This window comes from Oncorhynchus nerka, linkage group LG27, assembly GCF_034236695.1.
Source record: "Oncorhynchus nerka isolate Pitt River linkage group LG27, Oner_Uvic_2.0, whole genome shotgun sequence".
NCBI lineage: Eukaryota > Metazoa > Chordata > Actinopteri > Salmoniformes > Salmonidae > Oncorhynchus > Oncorhynchus nerka.
The window spans coordinates 35874909-35902659 of record NC_088422.1 but is presented as its reverse complement, the minus strand read 5'-3'; the positions used below and the strand labels follow the sequence as shown (position 1 = coordinate 35902659).

General features: G+C 45.2%; 1 protein-coding gene across 1 annotated transcript; it reads left to right on the top strand.

Moving 5' to 3' along the window:
- The first annotated feature begins 92 nt into the window (after positions 1–92).
- epg5 (ectopic P-granules autophagy protein 5 homolog (C. elegans)) lies at positions 93–26344 on the top strand. The gene is made up of 46 exons (XM_065011625.1): positions 93–194; positions 868–966; positions 1108–1809; positions 1937–2197; positions 2320–2518; positions 2644–2780; positions 2904–3011; positions 3204–3277; positions 3462–3570; positions 3690–3804; positions 4677–4827; positions 4921–5070; positions 5209–5366; positions 5594–5745; positions 5850–5990; positions 6151–6312; positions 6407–6529; positions 6612–6874; positions 7451–7591; positions 8014–8158; positions 8308–8505; positions 8678–8785; positions 8961–9083; positions 9195–9361; positions 9819–10046; positions 10124–10247; positions 14457–14601; positions 15430–15601; positions 15713–15878; positions 17356–17498; positions 17630–17786; positions 18016–18210; positions 18359–18572; positions 18659–18847; positions 18941–19141; positions 19258–19333; positions 19529–19632; positions 19711–19886; positions 20079–20282; positions 20389–20598; positions 20756–20900; positions 20968–21210; positions 21401–21614; positions 21700–21912; positions 23498–23612; positions 24293–26344. Exons 2-46 carry the CDS (start codon positions 919–921, stop codon positions 24473–24475), a joined length of 7752 nt encoding a protein of 2583 aa, XP_064867697.1. The 5' UTR covers positions 93–194; positions 868–918; the 3' UTR covers positions 24476–26344.
- The last annotated feature ends 1407 nt before the right edge of the window (positions 26345–27751 follow it).

Here is a 27751-nt window from a genome sequence, read left to right as displayed (position 1 = left end):
ATTGAATTGACATGTATCTTGTCAGTATATCCATAATCTTTGATGTAGGCACTTTTTGTTGTACGTAAAGATAGTGCTGGAGTCATGTGACGAAATATTATCGCGATAACTGTTTCTTCCTGGAGCAAAACAAATAACAGCTGATGTGTTGCCAAATGTCACTTCGCTGGCGTTGATCACATTGTTTTACAAAGGTAGGTAGCATTTTACATTTTGTAGGGGTTTAGCCTACAGTTTACAGCTGATCATTATAGCTAACGTTAGCTACACCAAAAAAACTGGTGCTAGCTAGCTATATCATGTCATTGTTTTCGCACTCCTCGAGAGCGCTACGTGTAAGCTAGCTTGCTAGTAACGTTAACGACAATATGCTTTCACCAGTTTGTTTAAGATAGCTAGATGGCAGAGCTTATTTATAATCAACTGACAGTGATATGTAAAGTGGGGTACACTGTGCTAGCCATGATGACCGACGACTGTCATTACACCGTCTCTAGCCATTGCTTTGCTAGTGCTGTGTGAGGAGAGGGTGGATGTGTTTCGTTTTCCCGACACTAGCTAACTCTAAATAGCTAACCCTTACCCTATACAGCTCGAGACTGGTCTGAAACCACGCCTATTTGCTAACAAGAACCGCCTTCATGTAAAGATAACACAGACATCTAGGTCCTTGTTTATAATCAGTAGTCACGTGAGTAAGTGAGTGGTGTTGTTTTGCTGACGCATGAATGACTGGATTATCATTTGGCCCTGTGTTGGCAGCCAGGACCAAACTGGCTAATGTGAGATTAGAAAATAATCATGTACCAAAGACTGTGAGCTGACTGTTGTGCTCCCATTTAACAGACACACTGTTTCTCCCCTTAGAAGCCTTAGGGTGAATGTGGTGAGAGGAACAAGGTGGGAAGGATATGACAGATGGAGGCTGTGAGACAAAAGAAGTCCAAGACCAGTAGCAGGTCTCAGGTATGTACAGTACACTCCTGTATGTCCCTGAGGGCAGACTACTGTCTATTTATCAAATGATGGTGAAAGCATATGATAGTATTTATTACCCTGTCATTATTCATGAGTAATAACCAGTCAGACTACTGTTGTGTGTTACAGGACAGAAAACAGAGGCAGAGTGGACGAGTGAAGAGTCCCACAGCTCTCTCTGCTGGTTGTGATGAGAAACCTGGTGCTGCTGCCCCGCCCAGCTCTGAGTTCACAGACATCCCCCTCAGTCTGCCCAACGAGGGGACAGAGAAACAACAGGGTCTGGCAGAGGCATCAGAGACTTTATCAGAGACATCACAACCATCAACACAGATATTACCACAGACATCAGAGGAATCATTACCAGCATCACAGACACTATCATCATCCACATTATCACAGACATCATCATCAAACTCACCCCAGACACTAGAAAAGCCCTCTGAGACAGAGCCAGAGAAGAGAGATGAGGGGAGAGGAGAGGCCCATGGGGCTGAGCTCAGAGCTGAACCACCGAGCACTGAGGTGGGGAGAGAGACCCAAAACAAAACCCACATCCAGACTCAGGCCTGCATATCTACGACGCTTGAGGCACCCTTGGCCCCCAGCGCTCCTGCCCTCTACCCCTCACTACCCACACTGGAGGAGGGCTCCCTGATGCAGCTGCATAAGGAGGCTCTGCGGGCCTGTGGGACAAGGGGCCCTGCTGTTCTGCCTCTAGGGGAGCAGGAGTGTCCTCTCAGTCTGGAGCCTGTTGTGGAACTAGCTCCATCTGAGGGCTCCAGGACCAGACTGTACCCTGAACTACCCCAGCCCAGCCCAGAACTACAGGTAACCACACACTTACTATGACCCATTGTGGGCTCGAACCGCTTTATATTACAAAGCTATCTATGTTACAAAAGAATGGTGAATAATATTTATTTATAGTGTTGACTGTCTTGTGTTTTTCCTGAAGGCATTCTCGTTGGAGCAGCTGAGTGTGTGGGAGCCAGGTGGGGGGATGTGTGTGTGGGTGGAGGGGGTGGAGGTGTGTGCAGCCCGGTTCGCAGTGTTGGCCCGGCAGGAAGGCCACGAGCTGACAGAACTCCTGCAGAATTACTGGCGCTGCCGCAGACAGCTGACACACGCACACACACAGCTCCACACACACACCTCCGACTGTAACACCACACAGAACCGACTCTGGAGCTTCCGAGATGAGCAGCTCACACTTCAGGTATGTGGTTCAATAGATTATGTTAGTATACGACTTAGCACATAACACAGAAGCTACAAAGTTATACAGTACACTTCTGTTCTTCATCTCTCTCTTTAAACCCTTTCTTTCTCTCTCTCCAGGGTGTGTGTGGGGACCAGTCTAAGGTGTATGGCTACCACCGCTTCCAGCAGGCTGACTTCAGTGAGGCTGTGTTGGTGGAGCTGCGGAAGCTGTTCGAGGCCCGCTCTGAACTCCTGCACCAGAAGGTGGCGCTGCACGCATACACAGCCCTGCTGTCACGTCTTCAGGTGGAGTCATACTTACACTGCCTGCTCCACGGTGAGAACACACTCTCACACACACTGTACATACATATACACACAGGTTGGATTTAATTTCATATTGTACACATGTTTAGTGTGTTTCTTTATTTAATTAGTTAAGTGTATGTGTGTGTATTGTAGATATGTGTGGTACCCAGAGTCAGCCCAGCTCCCTCCTCCCTCTGAAGGAGAGCATCAGTGTTCTCTTCAGCTTCACACGGAGAGTCCTGGACGACACGCAGTTCCAGACAGACATCCACCTCTGGCTGCAGAGACTGGTACACAAACAGACAGACACAGTAAACCTCAACACTACTAGTCCTGGTACAGCGGTACCTGTTGTCCCACCTGTTGTGCAGTTTAGTCATGCTATGCTATGCTGTGGTGTGTGTTGTGTATAGGTGGCAGTGTTACTGCGTGTGGGGGGATCAGGAGAGCACCTCTACCTGTTGAACCATCTGCTGTGCTGTTCTGCAGGGGTGGGCAAGTGGGCTGCAGCCTTCTTACAGGTGAGACACACCCTCTATCTAGTTTGTTTATTGTTTTGATTTCCTCAAAAGTAGGCCTGGTTTATGAATGAAGGCTCACTCCACTATTTCTGTATGTTTTTTGGCAGGTTATCATATTCGGCTAACAATGGCATCATTGCCAGGTAAAGTTAGCAGTCTTAACTATAACATGCTTGGGCGTGTGTGTTTCAGATCCAGGTCCTGGGAAAACCCACAGGAGTACAGCAGTTCATGCAGGCTCTGGCCATCCTCATGTCTCCAGTCAGGTAAAGAACCCTAACTTCTCACTCTGGCCCCTGACCCCTAACCCTACATGTCACCACCCTCATGTCTCCAGTCAGGTAGCCTTGACCTTTCATCTCTAATCCTTACCTATTTATGTGATTTTTGCACACTTCAATTTAGCTCCCTATGGGTTTTTCTCTCTGATTGTTGACCCTTCATCTTTAGACACCGGGCTGAGTTCATGAGCCACATGAAGCCCTGTGAGAGTCAGAGTGCTGCAGCCTCCGGCCCTGAGTCTGGCAACTGGACCCTAGTGGATGAAGGTGGAGAGGAGGTAACCGTGTGTGTGTGTGTGTGTGTGTGTGCATGCATGTGTTGGTGTGTGTGGAATTTGACCCTAGGAGCGTTGGTAGAAGTGTTGTAAGGTTGCTGATGTGCATGAGTGTTTTTCAGGATGAGGACCCAGAGAGCAGCTGGTTGTTACTGTGTGAGGAGGACCTGATCTCTCTGCTGTCCCAGTTCCCCTTCCAACAGCTCTTCACACACCTGCTGGAGATGAGCAAGAAGGGTGTGTGTGTGTGTACTTGTTTTCCTACATTATCAGGATCCCAATGTCCTAATATTTCACCCGAATGTCCTGAAAATATATGAAAACAATAACATTTTTGAAAAGTCAGGACCTGAATTTGTTCAAGTGCTATTTTAAGCTTTTTTATTTATTTATCTGTTATTTTACCAGGTAAGTTGACTGAGAACACATTCTCATTTGCAGCAACGACCTGGGGAATAGTTACAGGGATGAATGAGCCAATTGTCAACTGGGGATTATTAGGTGACCGTGATGGTTTGAGGGCCAGATTGGGAAATTAGCCAGGACACCGGGGTTAACACCCCTACTCTTACGATAAGTGCCATGGGATCTTTAATGACCTCAGAGAGTCAGGAAACCAGTTTAACGTCCCATCCGAAAGACAGCACCCTACACAGGGCAGTGTCCCCAATCACTGCCCTGGGGCATTAGGATATATATTTTTTTTAGACCAGAGGAAAGAGTGCCTCCTACTGGCCCTCCAACACCACTTCCAGCAGCATCTGGTCTCCCATCCAGGAACTGACCAGGACCAACCCTGCTTAGCTTCAGAAGCAAGCCAACAGTGGTATGCAGTGTGGTATGCTGCTTAAGGGTTAGGGTTTTGGGGTTAGGGTAGGTTAAGGGGTTGGTTTTGGTTTAGGATTAGGGAAATTAAGATTTTTACACTCCAAAAAGTCCTGACATTTCACGAAAGTAAAGCTGTGTGTGTATGCGTGCGCGCGTGTGTTGTCATGCATTTGACTGACGTGGTAATTCTGTTATTCTGGTGCCTGCTTTTTGGCTTCGGATGTGCGTGTGTGTAGCTGTGTGACTGTCCTACCATTTTATAACGGATGTTCTTTATCTAGGTGTCTATGAGCCCAAGTCCTGCTCCAGTCAGAAGATGATGCGTGTGTTTGCGTTCGCCTCGTCACTGATCGAGCTGCTAGCTGTGGGTCTGAACACCTACGACAGCGCTCGCTACCGCCAGCTAGTCAAACGCATCGGACACACCATACGGTAAGACACCCACACGCAGTACATTTTAGATGTAGGTGTGTTTTGTAACGGTGTGTAACCGCTGCCTCCTGTGCGCTCGCTCCCTCCCTGCAGGATGACGGTGTGTTACGTCAGTGATCACTGGGCCCAGTATGTGAGTGTTGCTGGTCCAGCCCGGCCCAGGACCATCTCTCTGGAGAAACTACAGCTAGAGTACGACCATCTGTTCCTCAGAGCTGTACTACACGTCCTCAGAAACAAGAGGTGTGAGGGGGAAGAAATGGCATGTTTTTGGCTGTCTATTCTTACAAAGCAGTAAGAATATTGATTGGGGAGTGCGTGCATACTGTGTGTGTGAAAGAGAGAGTGTAAAGTGTTTGTGTATTATCTGTGTTCTCCTAGGTTGGGTATCTGGCTGTTCATGTCAGAGATGCCCTACGGAACCCTGTCCAGTTCCATGCTGTGGAGAGTTCTGTACGTGATGCAGTGTGCAGAGACCGCTGCACCGGACGCACTCAACTCTACAGACAACACATACACCTGCCTACAGGCCCTCAGAGGTACAGACACACACGCACACACACACACACACACACACACACACACACACACACACAAACATAATGGTGATGGGAATGACTTGTGTTCGTCAAGTACTTTTTCCAAAAACACAATGTACTAAAAAAAACAACAACACAGAATAGAGCTCAGTATTATACGTTCACACGCATACACAGTGTGTCAGCACAGGAACCGTACGCTAATGATGTACTAACGTGTATTGCAGAGCCGAGTCACCAGGAGAGGTTTGAGAAATGGCTGTGTGAGGTCAACAGTTCTGATGGAATCTCTCTCCTCACGGCGCTAGCTCACATGGCCATGCCCACCCACCACTCTGACCCCACCTTCATTACCACTATAGCTCTCCTCGTCTTCCAGGTAACACGCACATCATTTTTCACACGGAATGAATAGAGGTCGCAGCAAAGCCGGGCTGCCAGTTTCTACTGCAGGTCGCCCTTTATTTCCATCCCTGCCTCCAGGTGTCCTATGTCAGTGTGTCTACGAGGGAAACCTACTCGAAGGTGGGACGGGAGCTGCTGGCCGCCATAGCAACCGTTCATCCTTACATCATCTCAGTCCTGCTGGACAGACTCAGAGAGACCATTGAGACAGTCGGCATGGTAAGTGTGTGTGTGTGTGTGTGTGTGTGCGCGCGCGCGCGCACGTGGCGTCTGTCAACACCTGGGGTTACTGTGGAAAGGATGGGGATGAAGACTTCAAGTGTAAAAGAGGTGGTTCGGTTAAGTACACCTGCATGTTGATTAGCCTTGTGTATGTTAGGTGGCACTGTACCTCAGTAAGGAGCTGCCCCTGTTCCTGTGGCGTCCTAGCCCGGAGGAAGTGTGTGTGATCGGGGGCTGGCTGCTCCAACACCCCCTCTCTGCTGTGGAGAACAGCCTGGCCTGTGTTCTACTGGAAGGGCTGGACTGGGGCTACACACAGGTACTACACACACACACACACACACACACACACCTAACCCTGCATTGAGTTTGAGTGTGTACAGTGTGTAATGTTGAGTGTGTGTGTCTTGTAGGATGGGACTCTGGCCCTGCCCTCCTCTCTCCACAGTGAAGTTGCTCTGCTGGTGGCAGAAGCCTATCAGAAATACCTCACAGACAAGCCATACAATGGACTCATCTCAGAGGGAATCAAACAGGTAACGCAGATACACACAGTGCACATCATACACCCGTCTCATCTCTGAGGTTAACACACATCTCTCTGTCTCTGTCGATCAGGTGTCCTACCTGGCTAGTGTTCTCCGTCTGGGTCTGTCACCTGAGGCTTCCTTCAGCCAGTGGGCCTGGCAACTGTTGCTAAGGCTGAAGCTCCATGGCAACACCCAGTACCCTCAAGCAGCCTGGTCCACCCCCGGCTCTGCCCCCAACCCCTCTCCGGAGCTCACGCACGCCCCAAACATGCACCCTGTTCTAAGGGCCGTAAAGGCGGGCCTTCCCATTGGCTGCTACCTGGCCATTGCCATGACAACTGTAGGACACAGGTATGACCATCTGCTCTCTCTCTCACATCAGAATCCCTTTATTCGCCAAGTACATTTCCACATACACGGAATTAGACTAAATGAACAGGTGCTGCCAGCAATAGACAAATGCACAAACAGAATACAGACAGAGAAATTTACACAAAGTCGACATACAGAATATACAATATAAATACAGTAATCATAAAACCCTAGAGTATAGGCTGAGCTACAGTGAGGATATAACGTTACAATTTACAGTGGGGATATATCTATATATGCAGTGTGTGTGTGTGTGTGTGTGTGTGTGTGTGTGTACCGTCGTAAATACCGTGAAGAAGTGTACATGGTACAAAAGCAGTATAGTGCAGTTATTAGTATTACAGGTCAGTGAAGTCAGCTGCAGTGTCCGGCACAGAGTGCAAAGTCACTATCCCTATGAGCCCTCTGGCCGGTTGGTGAGGACCACAGCACAGTTACATACAGACACACTGCACATGTGTTTAAAGTCTCTCTCTGTACTATTGTGTGTAACATCTATTACCGTCTGTCCGTCTGTCTGTCTGTCTGTCTGTCTGTCTGTCTGTCTGATCCCAGTCTGGAGGTGTTTTGCACAGAGGGAGTGGATCTGTTGAAGAACCTGATTCAGTCTCAACATCTGAGAGCTGCTGTCCATCTCCTGGACAACATCCTCCCTCCTACCTACCCTCTCAGCTTCTACCTGCTGAAGAACACACAGTAAGAGATACACACTATGTCCTAGACCCTACTTCCTCTGTACTGGACAACATCCTCCCTCCTACCTACCCTCTCAGCTTCTACCTGCTGAAGAACACACAGTAAGAGATACACACTATGTCCTAGACCCTACTTCCTCTGTACTGGACAACATCCTCCCTCCTACCTACCCTCTCAGCTTCTACCTGCTGAAGAACACACAGTAAGAGATACACACTATGTCCTAGACCCTACTTCCTCTGTACTGGACAACATCCTCCCTCTTTTCTGCCCGCGCAGCTTCTACAGTTAACTTTCAGTATCTTTTACCTCTGCCTAAACTAAACCTTAAAATCACACTAAAATCTCACACAACTGGAGGGCTGTGGTATTGCTATGTTTGGACTACGATATATGTTTCTCTCTTCCTCTCTCTGTGCCAGGTTTGTGAGCTGTGTCCAGTTGTTCCTGCAGTGTGACGGTGTGTGTCCTCAGGGTGTAACGCAGCAGGTCACCCACAGGGTGGCGCCACTCTTCACTGGAGGCACCTATGGGGACATGGTACGCCTGCTCAACAGTGTCATACAGGTATGTACACACACCTAATACATCAGAACTGGTGTGAAACATGGGGTTGACCAGATCAGTAGTTTGGCCAGCTGTAGAAGTGGATGTTCCTGCCTCTGAACAGTCCATGAATCTCTTCACGATGAGTGTGTGTGTTTTTTCTCTTTCAGACTCACGTGGTGGAGAGTTCGAGGCCAGGTCGTGTGGGTCCGGCAGCGGTTCTAGAGTTCTGGGTGGGAATTCTAACCCAGCAGAACCTGTGGTACCGAGACAGGACCGTTTTATTCCTGATGGATCAGATCTGTCGTTCCGCCTTCACACACCACCAGGAGGAGTGTGTACAGAGATTACTGTACCAGCAGCACAAGGTACACACACACACACAGAGAGAGAGACTGGAGATTGTAGAGTCCCAAATATTTCAGCTGTTATGCTTATTTTGATCAGTGTGTGTTCATTTTCTGTGAAGAAAGAGTATACACACACACACACACACACACACAGTAGATCAGTCTGTGATGCTCTCTCACCCCTCTGTAGATTGCTTTAGGTTACCATGGAGACCGGGGTCTGCTTTCTTCCCTGGTTGGTTGGATTGCTGGAAATGCCACACCCTCATTCATTGAGGGCCAATCGCTGAGCGGGGAGGTGAGAACTTTAACCTCAGTCCTATCTAACTTGTCGTATCCGTGCTGTCATTCTGTGTGAGTCAGAAGGAAACATTTTTGCTGCATTTTCCCAAAAATTCTGCTAAAAACCACACCTAAACAAAACGTCTGTGTAGGTGTGGTTTGTATGTGAAATGATAACTGTATGTGTTTAGGTGTGGTTTGCGTGGCTGGTGTTGAACATGGAGGGGATGTTTGAGGAGGATTCTCAGCTGGGACGCTGTGTGGAGCATGAACTACTGTCTGATCCAAACCTCTCACCTGACCAGGCTCTGAAGGTACACACACACACACACACTCCAACCTCTCACCTGACCAGCAGAACAATAAAACTATGAGAGATACATAGTGTTTGTGTTTCACTATCTTTATGTTTCTGTGTGAGACAGAAGGCCCAGCAGAGGTTGAAGCTCCCAGTGGCTCCATCTCTGCAGCGGCTGCAGGTGTACAGGTGGGCGTGTCAGGCGTTGTCCACACCCCCTGACCACCCGCTACTCCCCCTCGTCTGGCAGAGGTTCCTGCAGCTCTACCTGAGACAGCCAGGACCTGAGTATGGGTACGACATACACACACCATAACCTCTAGGCCAGGGGTTCTATGACTTCAGCGCTGCGTGGCTGAACATTTTAGAGTCCTGCCTCTTGACATCAGTGAGAGAATGTTGCAGTTTACAAGATCATTTCCTGCAATTCTACACATTTGTCAATGTGGCAGAGAGAGAACCTGGGAGTTTTACAGCTTTTGGGGAAATACTTGGTGGAGTACTGTGGATACCGATATCCCTGTGAGCCTCCCAGGCCCATGTTGCCCAGGGTTAAGAATATAAATTGTAGATTAATAATATTTCATTGTACTACACCCTCTAAACTTATTCCACCGTTCTTTTGGCCCAAATGAGTTTAATCTGTTTATTTATTTAGAGATTTGACGCGGACCCCACTTGGAGAACCCTGCTCTAGGCTGGTATCAATTCAGTAATGTTCTCAGTGTCCCCCTGTTTCTGGTGTCTGCAGTCTGGATGCAGGGGGCTGTATTGGTCGTCGGTTCTTCCAGGGCTCGACTCAGGCTGTGTTACTGAGAGATCTGAGACAGAGACTACAGGAGGTGTCTGACTTCCACCACGCCGCCAGCCAGGCCCTGAGGGTGCCCCCCACACACACACCCAGCCAGGGAGAGGACCGCCCCAACTCCCCTCCACATCTCTTCCTCACATCCCCACAGATACACACAGAGCTGGTCAGGTACGTACAGCTACTAGTCCCTCCCCTTAACTTTGTGACTGGCTGTTTCCCAGGCTGATCTGATTGGTTGTTTACAGGCTGTTTGGTGTGTTTGCCGTGTGGTTGGACGATGAGACTCTTCAGAAGAAGGAAGTGTATCTGCCCTCTCTCCCACCACAGTATGACCCCCAAAGACTGGCCAAGGTCATGCACAAGCAACAGGTGTGTGTGTCGTGTGTTTTTCCTTGCCACTGTTGCCTCTGCTTTGCCTTTGATGTATTGGTTGATAGATGTGTCATATTGTATTGGTTGATAGATGTGTCATATTGTATTGGTTGAAAGATGTGTCATATTGTATTGGTTGATATATGTGTCATATTGTATTGGTTGAAATATGTGTCATATTGTATTGGTTGCTAGATGTGTCATATTGGTTGATAGTTGTGTCTTATTGTATTGGTTGCTAGATGTATCATATTGTACTGATTGCTAGATGTATCATATTGTATTGTTGGCTAGATGTATCATATTATATTGGTTGCTAGATGTATTGTATTGGTTGCTAGATGTATCATATTGTACTGATTGCTAGATGTATCATATTGTATTGTTGGCTAGATGTATCATATTATATTGGTTGCTAGATGTATCATTGTATTGGTTGCTAGATGTATCATATTATATTGGTTGCTAGATGTATTGTATTGGTTGCTAGATGTATAATATTGAATTGGTTTCTAGATGTATCATATTGTATTGGTTGCTAGATGTATCATATTGTATTTGTGGCTAGATGTATTGGTTGCTAGATGTATCATTGTATTGGTTGCTAGATGTATCATATTGTACTGGTTGCTAGATGTATCATATTGTATTGGTGGCTAGATGTATTGTATTGGTTGCTAGATGTATCATATTGTATTGGTGGCTAGATGTATTGGTTGCTAGATGTACCATATTGTATTGGTTGCTAGATGTATCATATTGTATTGGTGGCTAGATGTATTGGTTGCTAGATGTATCATATTGTATTGGTGGCTAGATGTATTGGTTGCTAGATGTACCATATTGTATTGGTGGCTAGATGTATCATATTGTATTGGTGGCTAGATGTATTGGTTGCTAGATGTACCATATTGTATTGGTTGCTAGATGTATCATATTGTATTGGTGGCTAGATGTATCATATTGTATTGGTGGCTAGATGTATCATATTGTATTGGTGGCTAGATGTATTGGTTGCTAGATGTACCATATTGTATTGGTTGCTAGATGTATCATATTGTATTGGTGGCTAGATGTATTGGTTGCTAGATGTATCATATTGTATTGGTGGCTAGATGTATTGGTTGCTAGATGTACCATATTATATTGTTTGCTAGATGTATCATATTGTATTGTTTGCTAGATGTATCATATTGTATTGGTTGCTAGATGTATCATATTGTATTGGTTGCTAGATGTACCATATTGTATTGGTTGCTAGATGTATCATATTGTATTGGTTGCTAGATGTACCATATTGTATTGGTTGCTAGATGTATCATATTGTACTGGTTGCTAGATGTACCATATTATATTGGTTGCTAGATGTACCATATTGTATTGGTTGCTAGATGTATCATATTGTATTGGTTGCTAGATGTATCATATTGTACTGGATGCTAGATGTATCATATTGTATTGGTTGCTAGATGTACCATATTGTATTGGTTGCTAGATGTATCATATTGTATTGTTTGCTAGATGTATCATATTGTATTGGTTGCTGGATGTATCATATTGTATTGGTTGCTAGATGTATCATATTGTATTGCTTGCTAGATGTATAATATTGTATTGGTGGCTAGATATATTGGTTGCTAGATGTATCATATTGTATTTGTGGCTAGATGTATCATATTGTATTGCTTGCTAGATGTATAATATTGTATTGGTGGCTAGATATATTGGTTGCTAGATGTATCATATTGTATTTGTGGCTAGATGTATCATATTGTATTTGTAGATGTATCATATTGTATTGGTGGCTAGATATATTGTTTGCTAGATGTATCATATTGTACTGGTTGCTAGATGTATCATATTGTACTGGTTGCTAGATGTATCATATTGTACTGGTTGCTAGATGTATCATATTGTATTGGTGGCTAGATATATTGTTTGCTAGATGTGTCATATTGTACTGGTTGCTAGATGTATCATATTGTACTGGTTGCTAGATGTATCATATTGTACTGGTTGCTAGATGTATCATATTGTACTGGTTGCTAGATGTATCATATTGTACTGGTTGCTAGATGTATCATATTGTACTGGTTGCTAGATGTATCATATTGTACTGGTTGCTAGATGTATCATATTGTACTGGATGCTAGATGTATCATATTGTATTGGTGGATAGATGTATCATATTGTATTGGTTGCTAGATGTATCATATTGTATTGGTTGCTAGATGTATCATATTGTATTGGTTGCTAGATGTATAATATTGTATTGGTGGCTAGATATATTGGTTGCTAGATGTATCATATTGTACTGGTTGCTAGATGTATCATTGTATTGGTTGCTAGATGTATCATATTGTACTGGATGCTAGATGTATCATATTGTATTGGTTGCTAGATGTATCATATTGTATTGCTTGCTAGATGTATCATATTGTATTGGTGGCTAGATATATTGTTTGCTAGATGTATCATATTGTATTTGTAGATGTATCATATTGTATTGGTGGCTAGATATATTGTTTGCTAGATGTATCATATTGTATTGCTTGCTAGATGTATCATATTGTATTGGTGGCTAGATATATTGGTTGCTAGATGTATCATATTGTACTGGTTGCTAGATGTATCATTGTATTGGTTGCTAGATGTATCATATTGTATTGGTGGATAGATGTATCATATTGTATTGGTGGATAGATGTATCATTGTATTGGTTGCTAGATGTATCATATTGTATTGGTTGCTAGATGTATCATATTGTATTGGTTGCTAGATGTATCATATTGTATTGGTGGCTAGATATATTGGTGGATAGATGTATCATATTGTATTGGTGGATAGATGTATTGCTTGCTAGATGTATCATTGTATTGGTTGCTAGATGTATCATATTATATTGGTTGCTAGATGTATCATTGTATTGGTTGCTAGATGTATCATATTGTATTGCTTTGCTAGATGTATCATATTGTATTGGTGGCTAGATATATTGTATCATATTGTATTGGTGGCTAGATATATTGGTGGATAGATGTATCATATTGTATTGGTTGCTAGATGTATCATATTGTATTGGTGGCTAGATGTATCATATTGTATTGGTGGCTAGATATATTGGTGGATAGATGTATCATATTGTATTGGTGGATAGATGTATTGCTTGCTAGATGTATCATTGTATTGGTTGCTAGATGTATCATATTATATTGGTTGCTAGATGTATCATTGTATTGGTTGCTAGATGTATCATATTGTATTGGTTGCTAGATGTATCATATTGTATTGGTGGCTAGATGTATCATATTGTATTGGTGGCTAGATATATTGGTGGATAGATGTATCATATTGTATTGGTTGCTAGATGTATCATATTGTATTGGTGGCTAGATGTATCATATTGTATTGGTGGCTAGATATATTGGTGGATAGATGTATCATATTGTATTGGTGGATAGATGTATTGCTTGCTAGATGTATCATATTGTATTGGTTGCTAGATGTATCATTGTGCTGGTTGCTAGATGTATCATATTGTATTGGTGGATAGATGTATCATTGTGCTGGTTGCTAGATGTATCATATTGTATTGGTGGATAGATGTATTGGTTGCTAGATGTATCATTGTGCTGGTTGCTAGATGTATCATATTGTACTGGTTGCTAGATGTATCATTGTATTGGTTGCTAGATGTATCATATTGTACTGGTTGCTAGATGTATCATTGTATTGGTTGCTAGATGTATCATTGTATTGGTTGCTAGATGTATCATATTGTACTGGTTGCTAGATGTATCATTGTATTGGTTGCTAGATGTATCATATTGTACTGGTTGCTAGATGTATCATATTGTATTGGTTTCTAGATGTATCATATTGTATTTGTGGCTAGATGTATCTTATTGTATTGGTGGCTAGACGTATCTTATTGTATTGGTGGCTAGATGTATCATATTGTATTTGTGGCTAGATGTATCATATTGTATTTGTGGCTAGATGTATTGGTTTCTAGATGTATCATATTGTATTTGTGACTAGATGTATTGGTTGCTAGATGTATCATATTGTATTGCCTGCTAGATGTATCATATTGTATTGCCTGCTAGATGTATCATATTGTATTTGTGGCTAGATGTATTGGTTGCTAGATGTATCATATTGTATTGCCTGCTAGATGGATCATATTGTATTGCTTGAGTGTAGGAGCTGTGGGTGGAGTATGTGGACCAGGAGCGTGTCCAGTATGATGAGAGGGAGGTGCTGGATCTCTGGGACAAAGTGAAGAATGAACCCACCTTCATACAGAGCAACAACCCTGCCTTCACTGACTACACCAACCCCAGCGCAGGTACACGCACATGAACACAGCCTCAGCACATAGCAGTTGTGAGTGAATTAATGACGTTTTATTCTTGTGTCAACCCGCCTGGTTGGCAGCCCATTCCTCATGGGTTTAATTGACACATAACAATAATTCAGTGATAATTCTTCCGGTGTTCTGTGCAGGATGCAGCAGATAAAGAGTGGAGAAAGAAACCCATATATAATAGTAAATAAGGTTATCCAAGCAATAATTATTTATCCCAAGAGCAGTAAAAATAACACAAATAAACACAGTTAATTACAGAAGAAATCCACAGAAGGAGTTGGAACCAAGTCTCACACAGAGAAGATTCATGTGTGAGACAAGCCTGCATACAATCTATATACATAGGTGCCATTCACTATGTGGGAGCAAAATATTTGCATAATTTAATTATAGGTGGACCTTTTTCTTTTATTCCAGGCTTTATAATAAAAATCTGTAAATGGAAATACATAATTTACAGAAAAAAAACATTTTTTCCTCGTGGCTCAGCCACATATTTCCAGGGTATATCTGGTGGGCTTTCTGGAATAAGGACAAGCGTATATGTCAAGGTAGAAAGGGCAATAGAGGATCAAATGAATTTCATTCTCTATTTCATCAAGGTCACAATATTTACATTAGTCTTTCCTCTTACATTTCACCATTACACTGACCTGTTTCAATACGCAGGGGCAATATCCCTGATCTTACTTGTGCACAAAGCGATCGCTCGCTTTTAGGTAGGGTGTACATTGTAAATTATTTTAGGACTAACAAACCAAGCGGCCTTGTTATTGGCGTTGTTGTAACCTTTTCATGTGTGTGTAGCGAGGAAGCGTATCCAGTCTAACCTGCAAAAGCACACTATCCCTCGGCCGCTCCCCGAGCTGCAATCACAGAGAGCTCCGGTACCAGAGGTCCCCTCTGCCTGCCTCGCTGACCCTGCTGCTGCCTCCACTCTCCTACAGCAGGACCTCTGCTGTCTGCAGGAGCAGGCCAGGTACACACACACACACACACACACACACACACACACCAACCGTCACGCCATGGATGTATACCTGTATGTGATGTTTTGGGACATGGTTCACAGTGTGCGTGGTGTGTTTAGGTTTGCAGTGTCTCGGGAGGCCCAGCAGGTGGCGTTGGAGTCAGAGCTGCTGGAGAGTCTTCCTCTACTCTACAGGAACAGGCCAGAGCAGGTTACCATGGCGCTTGAGTGCAGAGGGCAGAGGGGGGGCCAGCCCTGCCAGGGAGCGGCACACATCACTGTCACGGTAGGACAATGAGTCAATTCTGTTTTGATTTAATTTTCAGAATGGGCTGATTCTGCTTGAAAATTCCACTAAGAAAGGGTGACGCCATGATTAACTGACTGTTCAAATAATCAAATCAAAGGGTATTTGTCACATGCGCAGAATATGACAGGTGTATTAGACCTTACAGTGAAATGTTTACTTACAAGCCCTTAACCAACAATGCAGTTTTAAGAAAATACAAAAAAAAGTAAGAGATAAGAATAACAAATAATTAAAGAGTAGCAGTAAATAACAATAGCAGGGCTATATACAGGGGGTACCGTTACAGAGTCAATGTGCGGGGGCACCGGTGTCGAGGTAGTATGTAGGTAGGTAGAGTTATTAAAGTGGCTATGCATAGATAATAACAGAGAGTAGCAGCAGCGTAGAAGAGGGGGGGAGCAATGCCAATAGTCTAGGTAGCCATTTGATTAGCTGTTCAGGAGTCTTATGGCTTGGGGGTAGAAACTGTTTAGAAGCCTCTTGGACCTAGACTCGGCGCTCCGGTACCGCTTACCATGCGGTAGCAGAGAGAACAGTATATGACAAGGGTGGCTCGAGTCTTTGGCAATTTTTAGGGCTTTCCTCTGACACCGCCTGGTATTGAGGTTCTGGATGGCAGGAAGCTTGGCCCCGGTGATGTACTGGGCCGTACGCACAACCCTCTGTAGTGCCTTGCGGTTGGAGGCCGAGCAGTTGCCATACCAGGCAGTGATGCAACCCGTCAGGATGCACGCAATGGTGCAGCTGTAAAACTTTTTTAGGATCTGAGGACCCATGCCAAATCTTTTCAGTCTCCTGAGGGGGAATAGGGGGAATTTGTCATGCCCTCTTCACGACTGTCTTTGTGTGTTTGGACCATGTTAGTTTGTTGGTGATGTAGACACCAAGGAACTTGAAGCTCTCAACTTGCTCCAATACAGCCCCGTTGATCAGAATGGAGACGTGCTCGGTCCTCCTTTTCCTGTAGTCCACAATCATGTCCTTTGTCTTTATCACGTTGAGGGAGAGGTTGTTGTCCTGGCACCACACGTTCAGGTCTCTGACCACTTCCCTATAGGCTGTCTCATCGTTGTCGGTGATCAGGCCTACCACTGTTGTGTCGTCAGCAAACTTAATGATGGTGTTGAAGTCGTGCCTGGCCGTGCGGTCTTGAGTGAACAGTGAGTACAGGAGGGGACTGAGTTACGCACCCCTGGGGGGCCCCCGTGTTAAGGATCAGCGTGGCTGATGTGTTGTTGCCTACCCTTACCACCTGGGGACGGCCCGTCAGGAAGTCCAGGATCCAGTTGCAGAGGGAGGTGTTTAGTCCTAGGATCCTTAGCTTAGTGATGAGCTTTGAGGGCACTATGGCTTTGAACGCTGAGCTGTAGTCAATGAATAGCATTCTCACATAGGTGTTCCTTCTGTAAACATGCATCCTATTTCCCTCATTCCCGTCTCTGTGTGTGTGCAGTGCGAGTGTGTACAGAAGCAGGAAGCAGTGGAGACTCAGATCGTGTCTCTGAGAAGCGACATTAAGCAGCTGCAGACGGAAGCCAAGACTCCTCCCCCTCAGAGCCTTGCCCAGGCTGCAGTACACACTGAGAAGTTCATTACGTCAGTACACACACACACACACACACACACACCATACCTGTATCATATTATTTCTCAATATAATTGTTGATAGTCATATGTGCCATAAAGAAAAAAAATGTGTGTGTGTGTGTGTGTATGTGTGTGTGTAGTGCTCTGGTGAATTTGTACAAGGCCAAGCCGACGGCAGCAGTGCAGAGTGTAGGAGTGGCTGCCTTCTACAAGGTGGTCTCTTTCGTCTGTGAGGACACACTCCGCCACCCACCCACTCGCCAGTACCTCTCTTCCTGCGTCGAGATACTGGGACAGGTACTACACACACACACACACACACACACACACAAACAAACAAACTCATTTCATACACATAGAATGTGACTGTGTGTAAATGTTAATCCAGTTTGTGTGTGTTGGTGTTAATCCAGTTTGTGTGTGTTGGTGTTAATCCAGTTTGTGTGTGTTGGTGTTAATCCAGTTTGTGTGTGTAGGTGTTCATCCAGTTTGTGTGTGTAGGTGTTAATCCAGTTTGTGTGTGTAGGTTTTTATCCAGGGCAACCAGGCAGAGTGCGGGCGTGTCCTCAGCACTATCCTGGAGCAGAGACGTCTGTGTCCCCTCCTCTCCCCCTTCTTCACCCCAAATGCAGCACCCAATCAGCTTGTCTCTCTCTACAAGGAAGTGGTGACATCACTGCACCCTGACAGTGCTGACGTCATCTTCATGCTGCTCACTAAGGTCAGCCTCCACCTTCAGAAACATACACAACAGCTACACACACCACCCACACAGAACACACACTTCCACCTCGACACATCACACAGAGAACTGGAGGCCTGTGGTATTCCTGTGTTAAGATGACCAGATTCTCTCTCTACCTGTGTAGTTTGACTTGAGTACGTGGCTGAGTAAGGCCGAGCCAGTGTTCTCGGAGCGTAGCAGACTGGTAGAGCTGGTCCACACTGCTCTGTGTTCCTGTGGCCGTGACCCCGAGGCTGACCTCCTCACGCCCTTTCACCTCTTCACACGACACTGGACCCTGTTGCTCAGACACCACTTTCCTGACCACTACAGCGACTGCCTGCGCCTGCTCATGACCAGTAAGACTGTTTTGTTTGTTATCTCTTATTGCGGACTTCAACGTGTGTGCGGACGTCGAACGTGTGCTTGTGTGTGTCATTGTCAGGTTCGACAGAGCAGTTGCTGAGCCCAGAGTGTTGGAGGGTGACTCTGTGTGTGCTTGGCGTCTCTCCTCTCCCCTGCAACACCAAACCCACAGCAGAGCCTTCCGGTACCGCAGATACCCCCAAACCCACATCCATCTCCCCCAGCCAAGCCCCCATCACCCTCTCTCCTCAGCAGGTGAGTGCTGAAAGTCCTACCTAAATCTTCATATTCAATACTGTTCATTTCCAGTCCAGTTTATTTAACCCTGCCTTGTCTCTTGATTGGCCCTCCTCAGGTGGAGAGACGGTTGATTGGCTGTGTGAGTATTTTCAGCGTTGTCGTCTCAGTAAGCCGGACCTCCGCAGCTTTGGCCTTTACTCCGCCTGGGCGCCATACGTCAGTGAGGTCACCACGTTCTGGGGATATCTGATTGGTTACCTCATCGACCTGCAGCTCAGTGCCTGCGCCAGGGAGCCACTGGGGGGAGCCAGAGTGCTGAAAGGTACCAGACACAGTTTAGGCTGTTTTTCATTAAGACATTCTGTCCCCCCCCCCAGTCGCTGTTGACATATCTCCTCCTCCCCACCTCTCATCTCTTCCTCTTTCTGTCTCTCTCAGCCCTGCAGGATCTACACGGTAAGATGGTCCGGCTGTTTAAGCCCTGGATCCTGGTTCTGGAGACAGACGATGTCAGGTAAACACACCTCTCTATCCCTCCGTCTATTTCTCTCTCCTTTCCATCTTTCTATCTCACTCCCCCCTTTCTTACTTTGCCTTGTATAACGCTAACAAAACTACAGGCCTGTGGCATTGCGCTGTTTGGACAACAATATTTTCTCGCTCTCTCCTATCTTCTCTTACTCTCTCTCCTCCTTTCTGTCTCTCGCAGTAATCCGAGGTGTTATCCCTGGTTGGAGTCAGACGCCAACGCTGCAGGCTGTCTTGTGGATCTCTACACCCAGCTGACCCAAACACTGCACCACAAGTTCAGAGGTTTGCGTGTGATGTTAGATGTAATGAAGGTCATTCATGTGTTTGAGCCTACATTTAATGTGTGTGTGTGTGTTCCAGACCGCCTCCTCCCCGGGCAGCGTGGCGCTCTGTGGCTGTGTCTGATGCAGTACTGTGACAGCTGCAGCTCTCCTCGTACACCAGAGTACCTCCTCTACCTTTACCACACATACCTCGGCAGCCTGCCCTGGACACACCTGCACCCCGATACACACCTCATGGAACAGTTGTTCAATGTAAGACTCTGACCCCAGACTCCTTAATCCCTAACCTCAACCCACAACACATTGGATTCCTAAAACAAACGGACTCCTCGTACACTTTGAGTGTCACAGTCAATAGGACTTGTTTGCGGGTAGTGCTGTGCGATGTAGCATTAGGGAGGTGTAGAGGGATTCTTTACCCAAGGTTAATCTGTTCCTCTGCAGGTGGAGAGAGGAAGTCCTAAGAGCTGCTTCCTGTTCCTAGGGGCAGTCCTCTGTAAGGTCAACTGGGTCAGCGTTCTGAGTGACAGCCTGCAAACTCCAGCCAGCTCTAACACTAACATACACACAGACTCACACAAGATGCTGGTCTATCTACTCTACATGCTGGTGTTCCTCACTAAAGAAGAGCAGCTTCTCAGCCAACCGGTGAGGGAGAATTAGGACACTGGATAGCTATTTGTGTTTGTACACAATTGATGGAATTGTCGAGGGTCTGTCCCTGGTTTAGCCTATTTTCCCCTCTGTCCTCCAGGACTCCCCTCTCCTTAGTCTGTTGGTCCAGTCTGTCTCCCTGCCATGGCACCAGGTGGACCATTCCTCCTACCAAGGGATCATGGGATATGTAGGCACCCACTACCCTCACGCTCTGCTGCTCAGCGCAGACTCCGCCACTCAGACACTGCTCCTATCACTACGCAGTGCTGCTGGGCTGCGGCCACGCCCCCATGGGATGCCATACCGGGTGAGAAAGAGGGAACACAACAGAATTTCACCCTCCCCCTATTTCTCTAGTTTTATCATTAACAGACAGTCAATCTCTCCTCACTCTAATATAGACAGACTGTCTCTCTCATTACCGCAGACAAAATTAATGCATTAATCTCCCTCTCTCTGTGTAGGAGGAGACGTTGAAGGCTAGTGTGTGTGTGCGCTGGTGTGTCGAGTGTCTGGTCTCTCTGGAGCAGAGTGGTAGCATCAGTCTGGCTAACCTGGAGACGCAGTTAGAGGCACTACTGGAGAGCATCATCACCTTCAACCCACCTGGTAAGAACTCTTCATAGTCATCTTCATCATCACCTTCATCAATAACCTCTGTCTCTTGTGTCTGTAGAGGTGGGCTTGGAGCAGAGACACATGGCGTTCTGTAGTCTGTTCTGTGATTCGTTGGCTCTGCTGAACGGAGTGGGCGTGTCTACAGGCGAGGCCTTGGCAGCTCGTGTCATTGGCTGGCTGGACAGGAAGGGGCAGGGTTTCCCAGTGCTGCCGCTCCTGACAGCCTGCTCCCGTTGCCTAGCGTCCGTACGCCACATGACCCGCATCACCGAGGCTTGCATCACCGCCTACTTCACCCATGGTAACCACAGAGACAGTAACCATGGAGAGCGGTTTACTGATGAAGGTCTTAGGGGAGGGTCTATGTCAGGGTTTGTCAGCAGGGGTTACTGGTGACGGACAGATGTATTTTATTTCATACATGAGGTGAAAACCTCACTCTATCGCTTGCTCTCCCCTCCCTCCGTCTATCTTCATTTTTCTCGCTCTAGCGGAAGAGGAGGGTGTCGGGTGGGGTCCTGTGTTGGCGTCCCTGCAGGTGCCTGAGCTGACCGTGGACGACTTCCTGTCTGAGAGCCAATCAGGAGGCAGCTTCCTGACACTCTATGCTTACATCCTGCAGCGCCTCAACACGGAACACACAGTGGCCAATGAGAAGAGGACGCTCGCTCTACTCAACACATGGAACAGTCAGGTCTTCCCCAGGTCTGACCCCCCCCCCCCCCCCCCATGTGTGTGTGTCTCTCACAGTGTGTGTGTGTTGGTAATATAGTTTTTTTCTCTCTCACAGTGGTCCCTATGATGAGGCTAAGTTGTTCCTCTGGTGGCACAAGGCCCTGTGTGTGTATGTGGAGCATCTGCAGCAGGGGCTGGGGGAGGTTCCAGCCGTGGTAGCGGGGCTGCTGCGGCTGCAGACACGGCTCTCTCAGATGGGAGAGGAGAGACTCGGATCAGGACTGCTGGGGGCTATAGGATTGGGCCGCCGATCACCCCTATCCAACAGGTACTCACAGACATACTGGACATGTACAGTACCTTCGGAAAGTATTCAGAGCCTTCGACTTTTAACACATTTTGTTACATTACAGCCTTATTCTAAAATGGATTAAATAAAATAAACAATTGTCAGCAATCTACACACAATACCCCATAATGACAAAGCAAAAACAGTATTTTAGAAAAGTATTCAGTAAGTCAGTAAGAAAATATTCAGACCCTTTGCTATGAGACTGACAATTTAACTCGGGTACATCCTGTTTCCATTGATCATCCTTGAGATGTTTCTACAACTTGATTGGAGTCCACCTGTGGATTTGGAAAGGCACACACCTGTCTATATAAATGTCCCATAGTTGACGGTGGATGTCAGAGCAAAACCCAAGCCATGAGGTTGAAGGAAGATCCGAGACAGGATTGTGTGGAGGCACAGATCTGGGGGAGGGTACTAGAAAATGTCTGCAGCATTGAAGGTCCTCAAGAACACAGTGGCCTCCATTGTTCTTAAATGGAAGAAGTTTGGCGTTCTGTAGTCTGCTATGGTATAGCTGGCCACCCGGCCAAACTGAGCAATCGGGGGTGAAGGGCCTTGGTCAGGGAGGTGACCAATAATCCGATGGTCACTCTGACTGAGCTCTAGAGTTCCTCTGTGGAGAGGAGAACCTTCCAAAAGGACAACCATCTCTGGAGCACTCCACCAATCAGGCCTTTATGGTATAGTGGCCAGATGGAAGCCATTCCTGAGTAAAGGCACATGACAGCCCACTTGGAGTTTGCCAAAAGGCACCTAAAGACTTTCAGACTATGAGAAACAAGATTCTCTTTGGCCTGAATGCCAAGTCTGGAGGAAACCTGGCACCATCCCTACGGTGAAGCATGATGTGGGTATGTTTTTCAGCGACAGGGACTGGGAAACTAGTCAGGTTCGAGGTAAAGATGAACGGAGCAAAGTACAGAGAGAACCTTGATGAAAACCTGCTCCATAGCGCTCAGGACCTTAGACTGGGGCGAATTTTCATCTTCCAACAGGACAAGGACCCTAAACACACAGCCAAGACAACGCAGTCTCTGAATGTTCTTGAGTGGTCCAGCCAGAGCCAGCCAGAGCCCGGACTTGAACCTGATCGAGCATCTCTGGAGAGACCTTTAAAATGGCTGTGCGGCAACACTCCCCATCCAACTTAACAGAGCTGTAGAGGATCTGCAGAGAAGAATGGGAGAAATTCCCCAAATACAGGTGTGCCAAGCTTATAGCGTCATACCCAAGAAGACTTGAGGCTGTAATTGATGCCAAAGGTGCTTCAACAAAGTACCGAGTAAAGGGTCTGAATACTTATGTAAATGTGATTATTTTTTATCTATATATTTTTTAAACATTTGTGAAAACCTATTTTTACTTTGTCATTGTGGGGTATTGTGTGTAGATTTAGGGAAAAATGTAATAAAAAATCCAATCAACTTTAGAATAAGGTTGTAACCTAACAAAATGTGGAAAAAGTCAAGGGGTCTGAAAACTTTCTGAAGGCACTGTATATTCACCTTCGGTGTTTACTGTGTGATTCTTTTGGTAACTCCGATGTGTGCATGTTTAGGTTCAGGGTGGTGGTGCGCAGTCTGTCTGCGTTTCTCTCAGTCCAGATTCCCTCAGAGGACCAGGTCCGCCTCCAGCCCAGCACCGACCAGCAGCTGACTGCTAAAGCACAACAGGTACACACACATACATACACATGCATACATATATACACACACACACACACATGCATACATATATATACACACACATACATACACATGCATACATATATATACACACACATACATACACATGCATACATATATATACACACATACATACACATGCATACATATATACACACACATACATACACATGCATACATATATACACACACACACACACATGCATACATATATACACACACATACATACACATGCATACATATATACACACACACATACATACACATGCATACATATATACACACACACATAGATACACATGCATACATATATACACACACACATACATACACATGCATACATATATACACACACACATACATACACATGCATACATATATATACACACACATACATACACATGCATACATATATACACATACATACACACACATGCATACATATATATACACACACATACATACACATGCATACATATATATACACACACATACATACACATGCATACATATATACACACACATACATACACATGCATACATATATACACACACATACATACACATGCATACATATATATACACACATACATACACATGCATACATATATATACACACACACACACACAGAGTTGCTCAGCTTGTGTGTTTCGTGTGTGTCTCTAGGCTCTGGTTGTGTTGGAGTCCATGCCCAGCAGTAAACAGTATGCTGGCCTAAAGGACTCAATAGGAAAAGCTGTCCAGTTCATCCAATACCCAGGACACTGTCTTAGAGATGGACCTTGCCTCCTTTCTCTGCTGGCCAACCTCCTCTACCCAGACCAAGGATACCTCAACATCATACGATAGCAGCGCCAGTTAGCATCGGCTAGCACTGTGACACAGTATGCTAAACAGGAAAAGTTAGAAACAGCAGTCTATCCTGTGGTGAAAGTAGGGAACTACATGGGGAATATAGTGTCATTTGAGATGTGCACCGATATGCTAGTAGCCTACTAGCCATCAAATGCTGGAGCTGGACTGATAGCCATAATGGACTGGATCTCAACAAAGAACATGATTTGACTGCTAGTGATTGTGACACAACTATAAGTTTATTAGAGTGTGATACTTAGGCATAGATTCAATCAGATCAAGCGTTATCTGGTAATAGCCGACGACCGCATAGCTGATGTTGTAGCCGTGTATGAAGTGTAACTACTTTGGAGCTGTCAAACCGGTGAGGGGCTGCACTTGATCATCGTCACAAAGCCACACCCGTCCCACTCGCATTAGTTCAGAACGAAAAGGTCTAGGCTATATAGAAATAATTACGCTCAAATTGAGAATCATTAAGCAAAATAATAAGGATTTCTATCTTACATCTCACATTCCAGTGTTTGATCTTGTAGAAAGACTGCATGGGATTTCTCTTACTGGTAATGCCCACTTTAGGTATAATGCCAGGAGCCACTTGTGGATTTGACAACAGTAAAGCAGTTCCACCTCAGACACTGTCAAAACGACCGGATGTTGGCTAAATCGGATCTGATTAAATAGAGCCCTTACTGTCTCTGTTCGGCTTCCTATTTCTCTCTCGCTCTCGCTCTCGCTCTCTCTCTTCCCCCCCACACAGATCTATTTGCTAGGAATTAGCTTTTTCTTTCTTGCCTGTTGCCTTTTATTTTTAATTACTTCAGCAGTTCCTCCACATTTTGCCTATGGCTGATGTTGCAAGTGTTGGATGACAATTATGAAGCAGAGTTAGTATGAAAAACAAACTCACAGACATTACCATAAACCAGTGGCACTGATTTCACTTATTCTCTGTGATCAACATTTAACGATGGAGATTATAACTCGTGGTGTTTAACTTATTTAGAGCTCTTTTAAGTTCATCCCCAGTGGTGCATGTGGAGGAAGATTTGACATACCAGTATTATATTGCCCATATTGAATGCCAGGGGATCAACCCAACAGTTACATGGCCTGCTATGACTGAAGGTAGAATGGTTGAATTGGCTACAAGTGCTTTTATTGTTTGTGCCAAATACACTCAACTTATCAATTAGCCTTAGGAAAAACCATCTTGTCTTCTATGCTTTGGAGAAGCACACTTGGTTATTAGTCATTTATTCAGGGCGTCTCCCAAATGGCACCCTATTCACTTTATAGTGCACTAGTTTCGACCAGGACCGATGGGACTCTGGTCAAAAGTATTGCACTATATAGGTAATTGGGCTCCATTTGAGATGCAGCCATATATTCCGGAGTACTATGGTATGACGCAGCAGCAGGAACAACAGCAGTGATATGATTGTACAGTATGTAACCTGCCTTACTGCCAGCCTGACTATGGGCTGCCAGGGGCTTGCTCAGGGGGGAGCAATGTTACAGGACGATCAGATAGAAATGTAAGGTGTAAAACAGACATGACTCCTTGCTCAGTAGTCTAGAATGGGGAAGTGGGCCAGGTCCCCCCCCCCCCCCCGAATGTACCCCTCGCTGGCTGGCTGTGTGTATATGATCAGCCTCGTCCACGGGCATGCCTAGCAGAGGATCATAATATACAGATGGGTAATGTTGGGGCTGGGGGGGGGGGGGGGGGTAATCACTTAGGAATTCACTCTGGGAACAGTGTTTACACACATTCTCCCCCAATTCCACCCCTGGTGATATGGTGTTTAGAAGTGTGATTACGCAATTTGGATCTGGAATAAATGATTTTTGAAATTAAAACATGTTTAAGTCTCATCAATCATGTGTTAATGTCTGGCACCTCGTCTGTCTGTCTGTGAAAGGAGCATGCTGCACTTCAGATGCCGGCTGTCTCCATGGAAATGGGATAGATAGATCTTAGAGGAGAGAGAATGGTGTGTACAGTACTGAGCCCATCAGATGGAGGAGAGAACTTACACACACACAGTCTGTCACTCCAGACTCCATTGGGTCTGTATATGAGTGAGCGAGTCAGTCAGGTTTACACCTTCACAATAAAAAATGTCATACTTTTGTCATACTGAGAACACGGCCTCTTTTTTACAGATGAGCCCTGAATTACAGAAATGACACGAAATACACACAGCAATATAAATACAAAATGCAAGCAGAAAGAGAAACAAGGTATATAAAAAAAACACATTCATCAGTAATGATGTTCTCACTCAGTTTTTTGAAGTGCCCTAGAGGCACCAGAACATCACATTTAAGAACATTTTGAAGATCCACAAATATGCAACAACTAAAAGCTGATTCTCCTAACTCAGCAGAGACCAAAGGAATTTCCAGTGAATCATCCCTGAGACCGGGTGAGGTAACGGGTGTGGTAACTCGTATGTCTAAAGTTTAGTAAAGATGTTCGGTACAGTGGAACTTAAAAGACAACATGGCATTGTGTCAAAGAGGGCCAACCAACTTCCTGGCAGACAACATGGCATTGTGTCAACCTACGTGACATCACAGAGGGCCAACCAACTTCCTGGCAGAGAATGCAGTGATGAGTTACAAAAATGTTCACCCGTAATAAAGCGCAGTACACTATGATAAACTGCATCTAACAGCTTTAATGAAGTGGCAGCTGTGTTCATATAGATGATGTCGCCATAGTCTAGGACCGATGGGAACGTCGACTGAATAATCTGCTGTCAACTATTTAGCGCAAGGTAGGACCTATTTCTATAGAAGTCCGTTTTTATTCTCAGCTATTGAACTAAATCATCTATGTTTCGTTGTTTTTTTTATACTTCATACATTTTCAAATTTGAGAACATGGAGAGAGAGATTGACATCAATACGACATCCCCAGAACTGATCCTTCCCACCCACTCCACCAAGGCATCATACAAAACAATTCAACAAGAACAATGACTGAAACAAAAAATCAAACATTACAATATATATACATGCAACAGTTTAAATAAAAGACATAAAAGAGAAAATAAAATGAACAAAAGAAAATTGGATTCCATTGTTATTGTGACACCTACAGTATCTGCACATTGTAACCATTGACATGACATAACTGCCTGTACTGAAACAAAATAAACAATAGCCATTCTCCATTAGCAGCTCAAACACTATCTGGCCCATGAATGCCTCCCAAAACCCCCTCAGAAATTGGCATTACCAAAGCATATGCCCCACAGT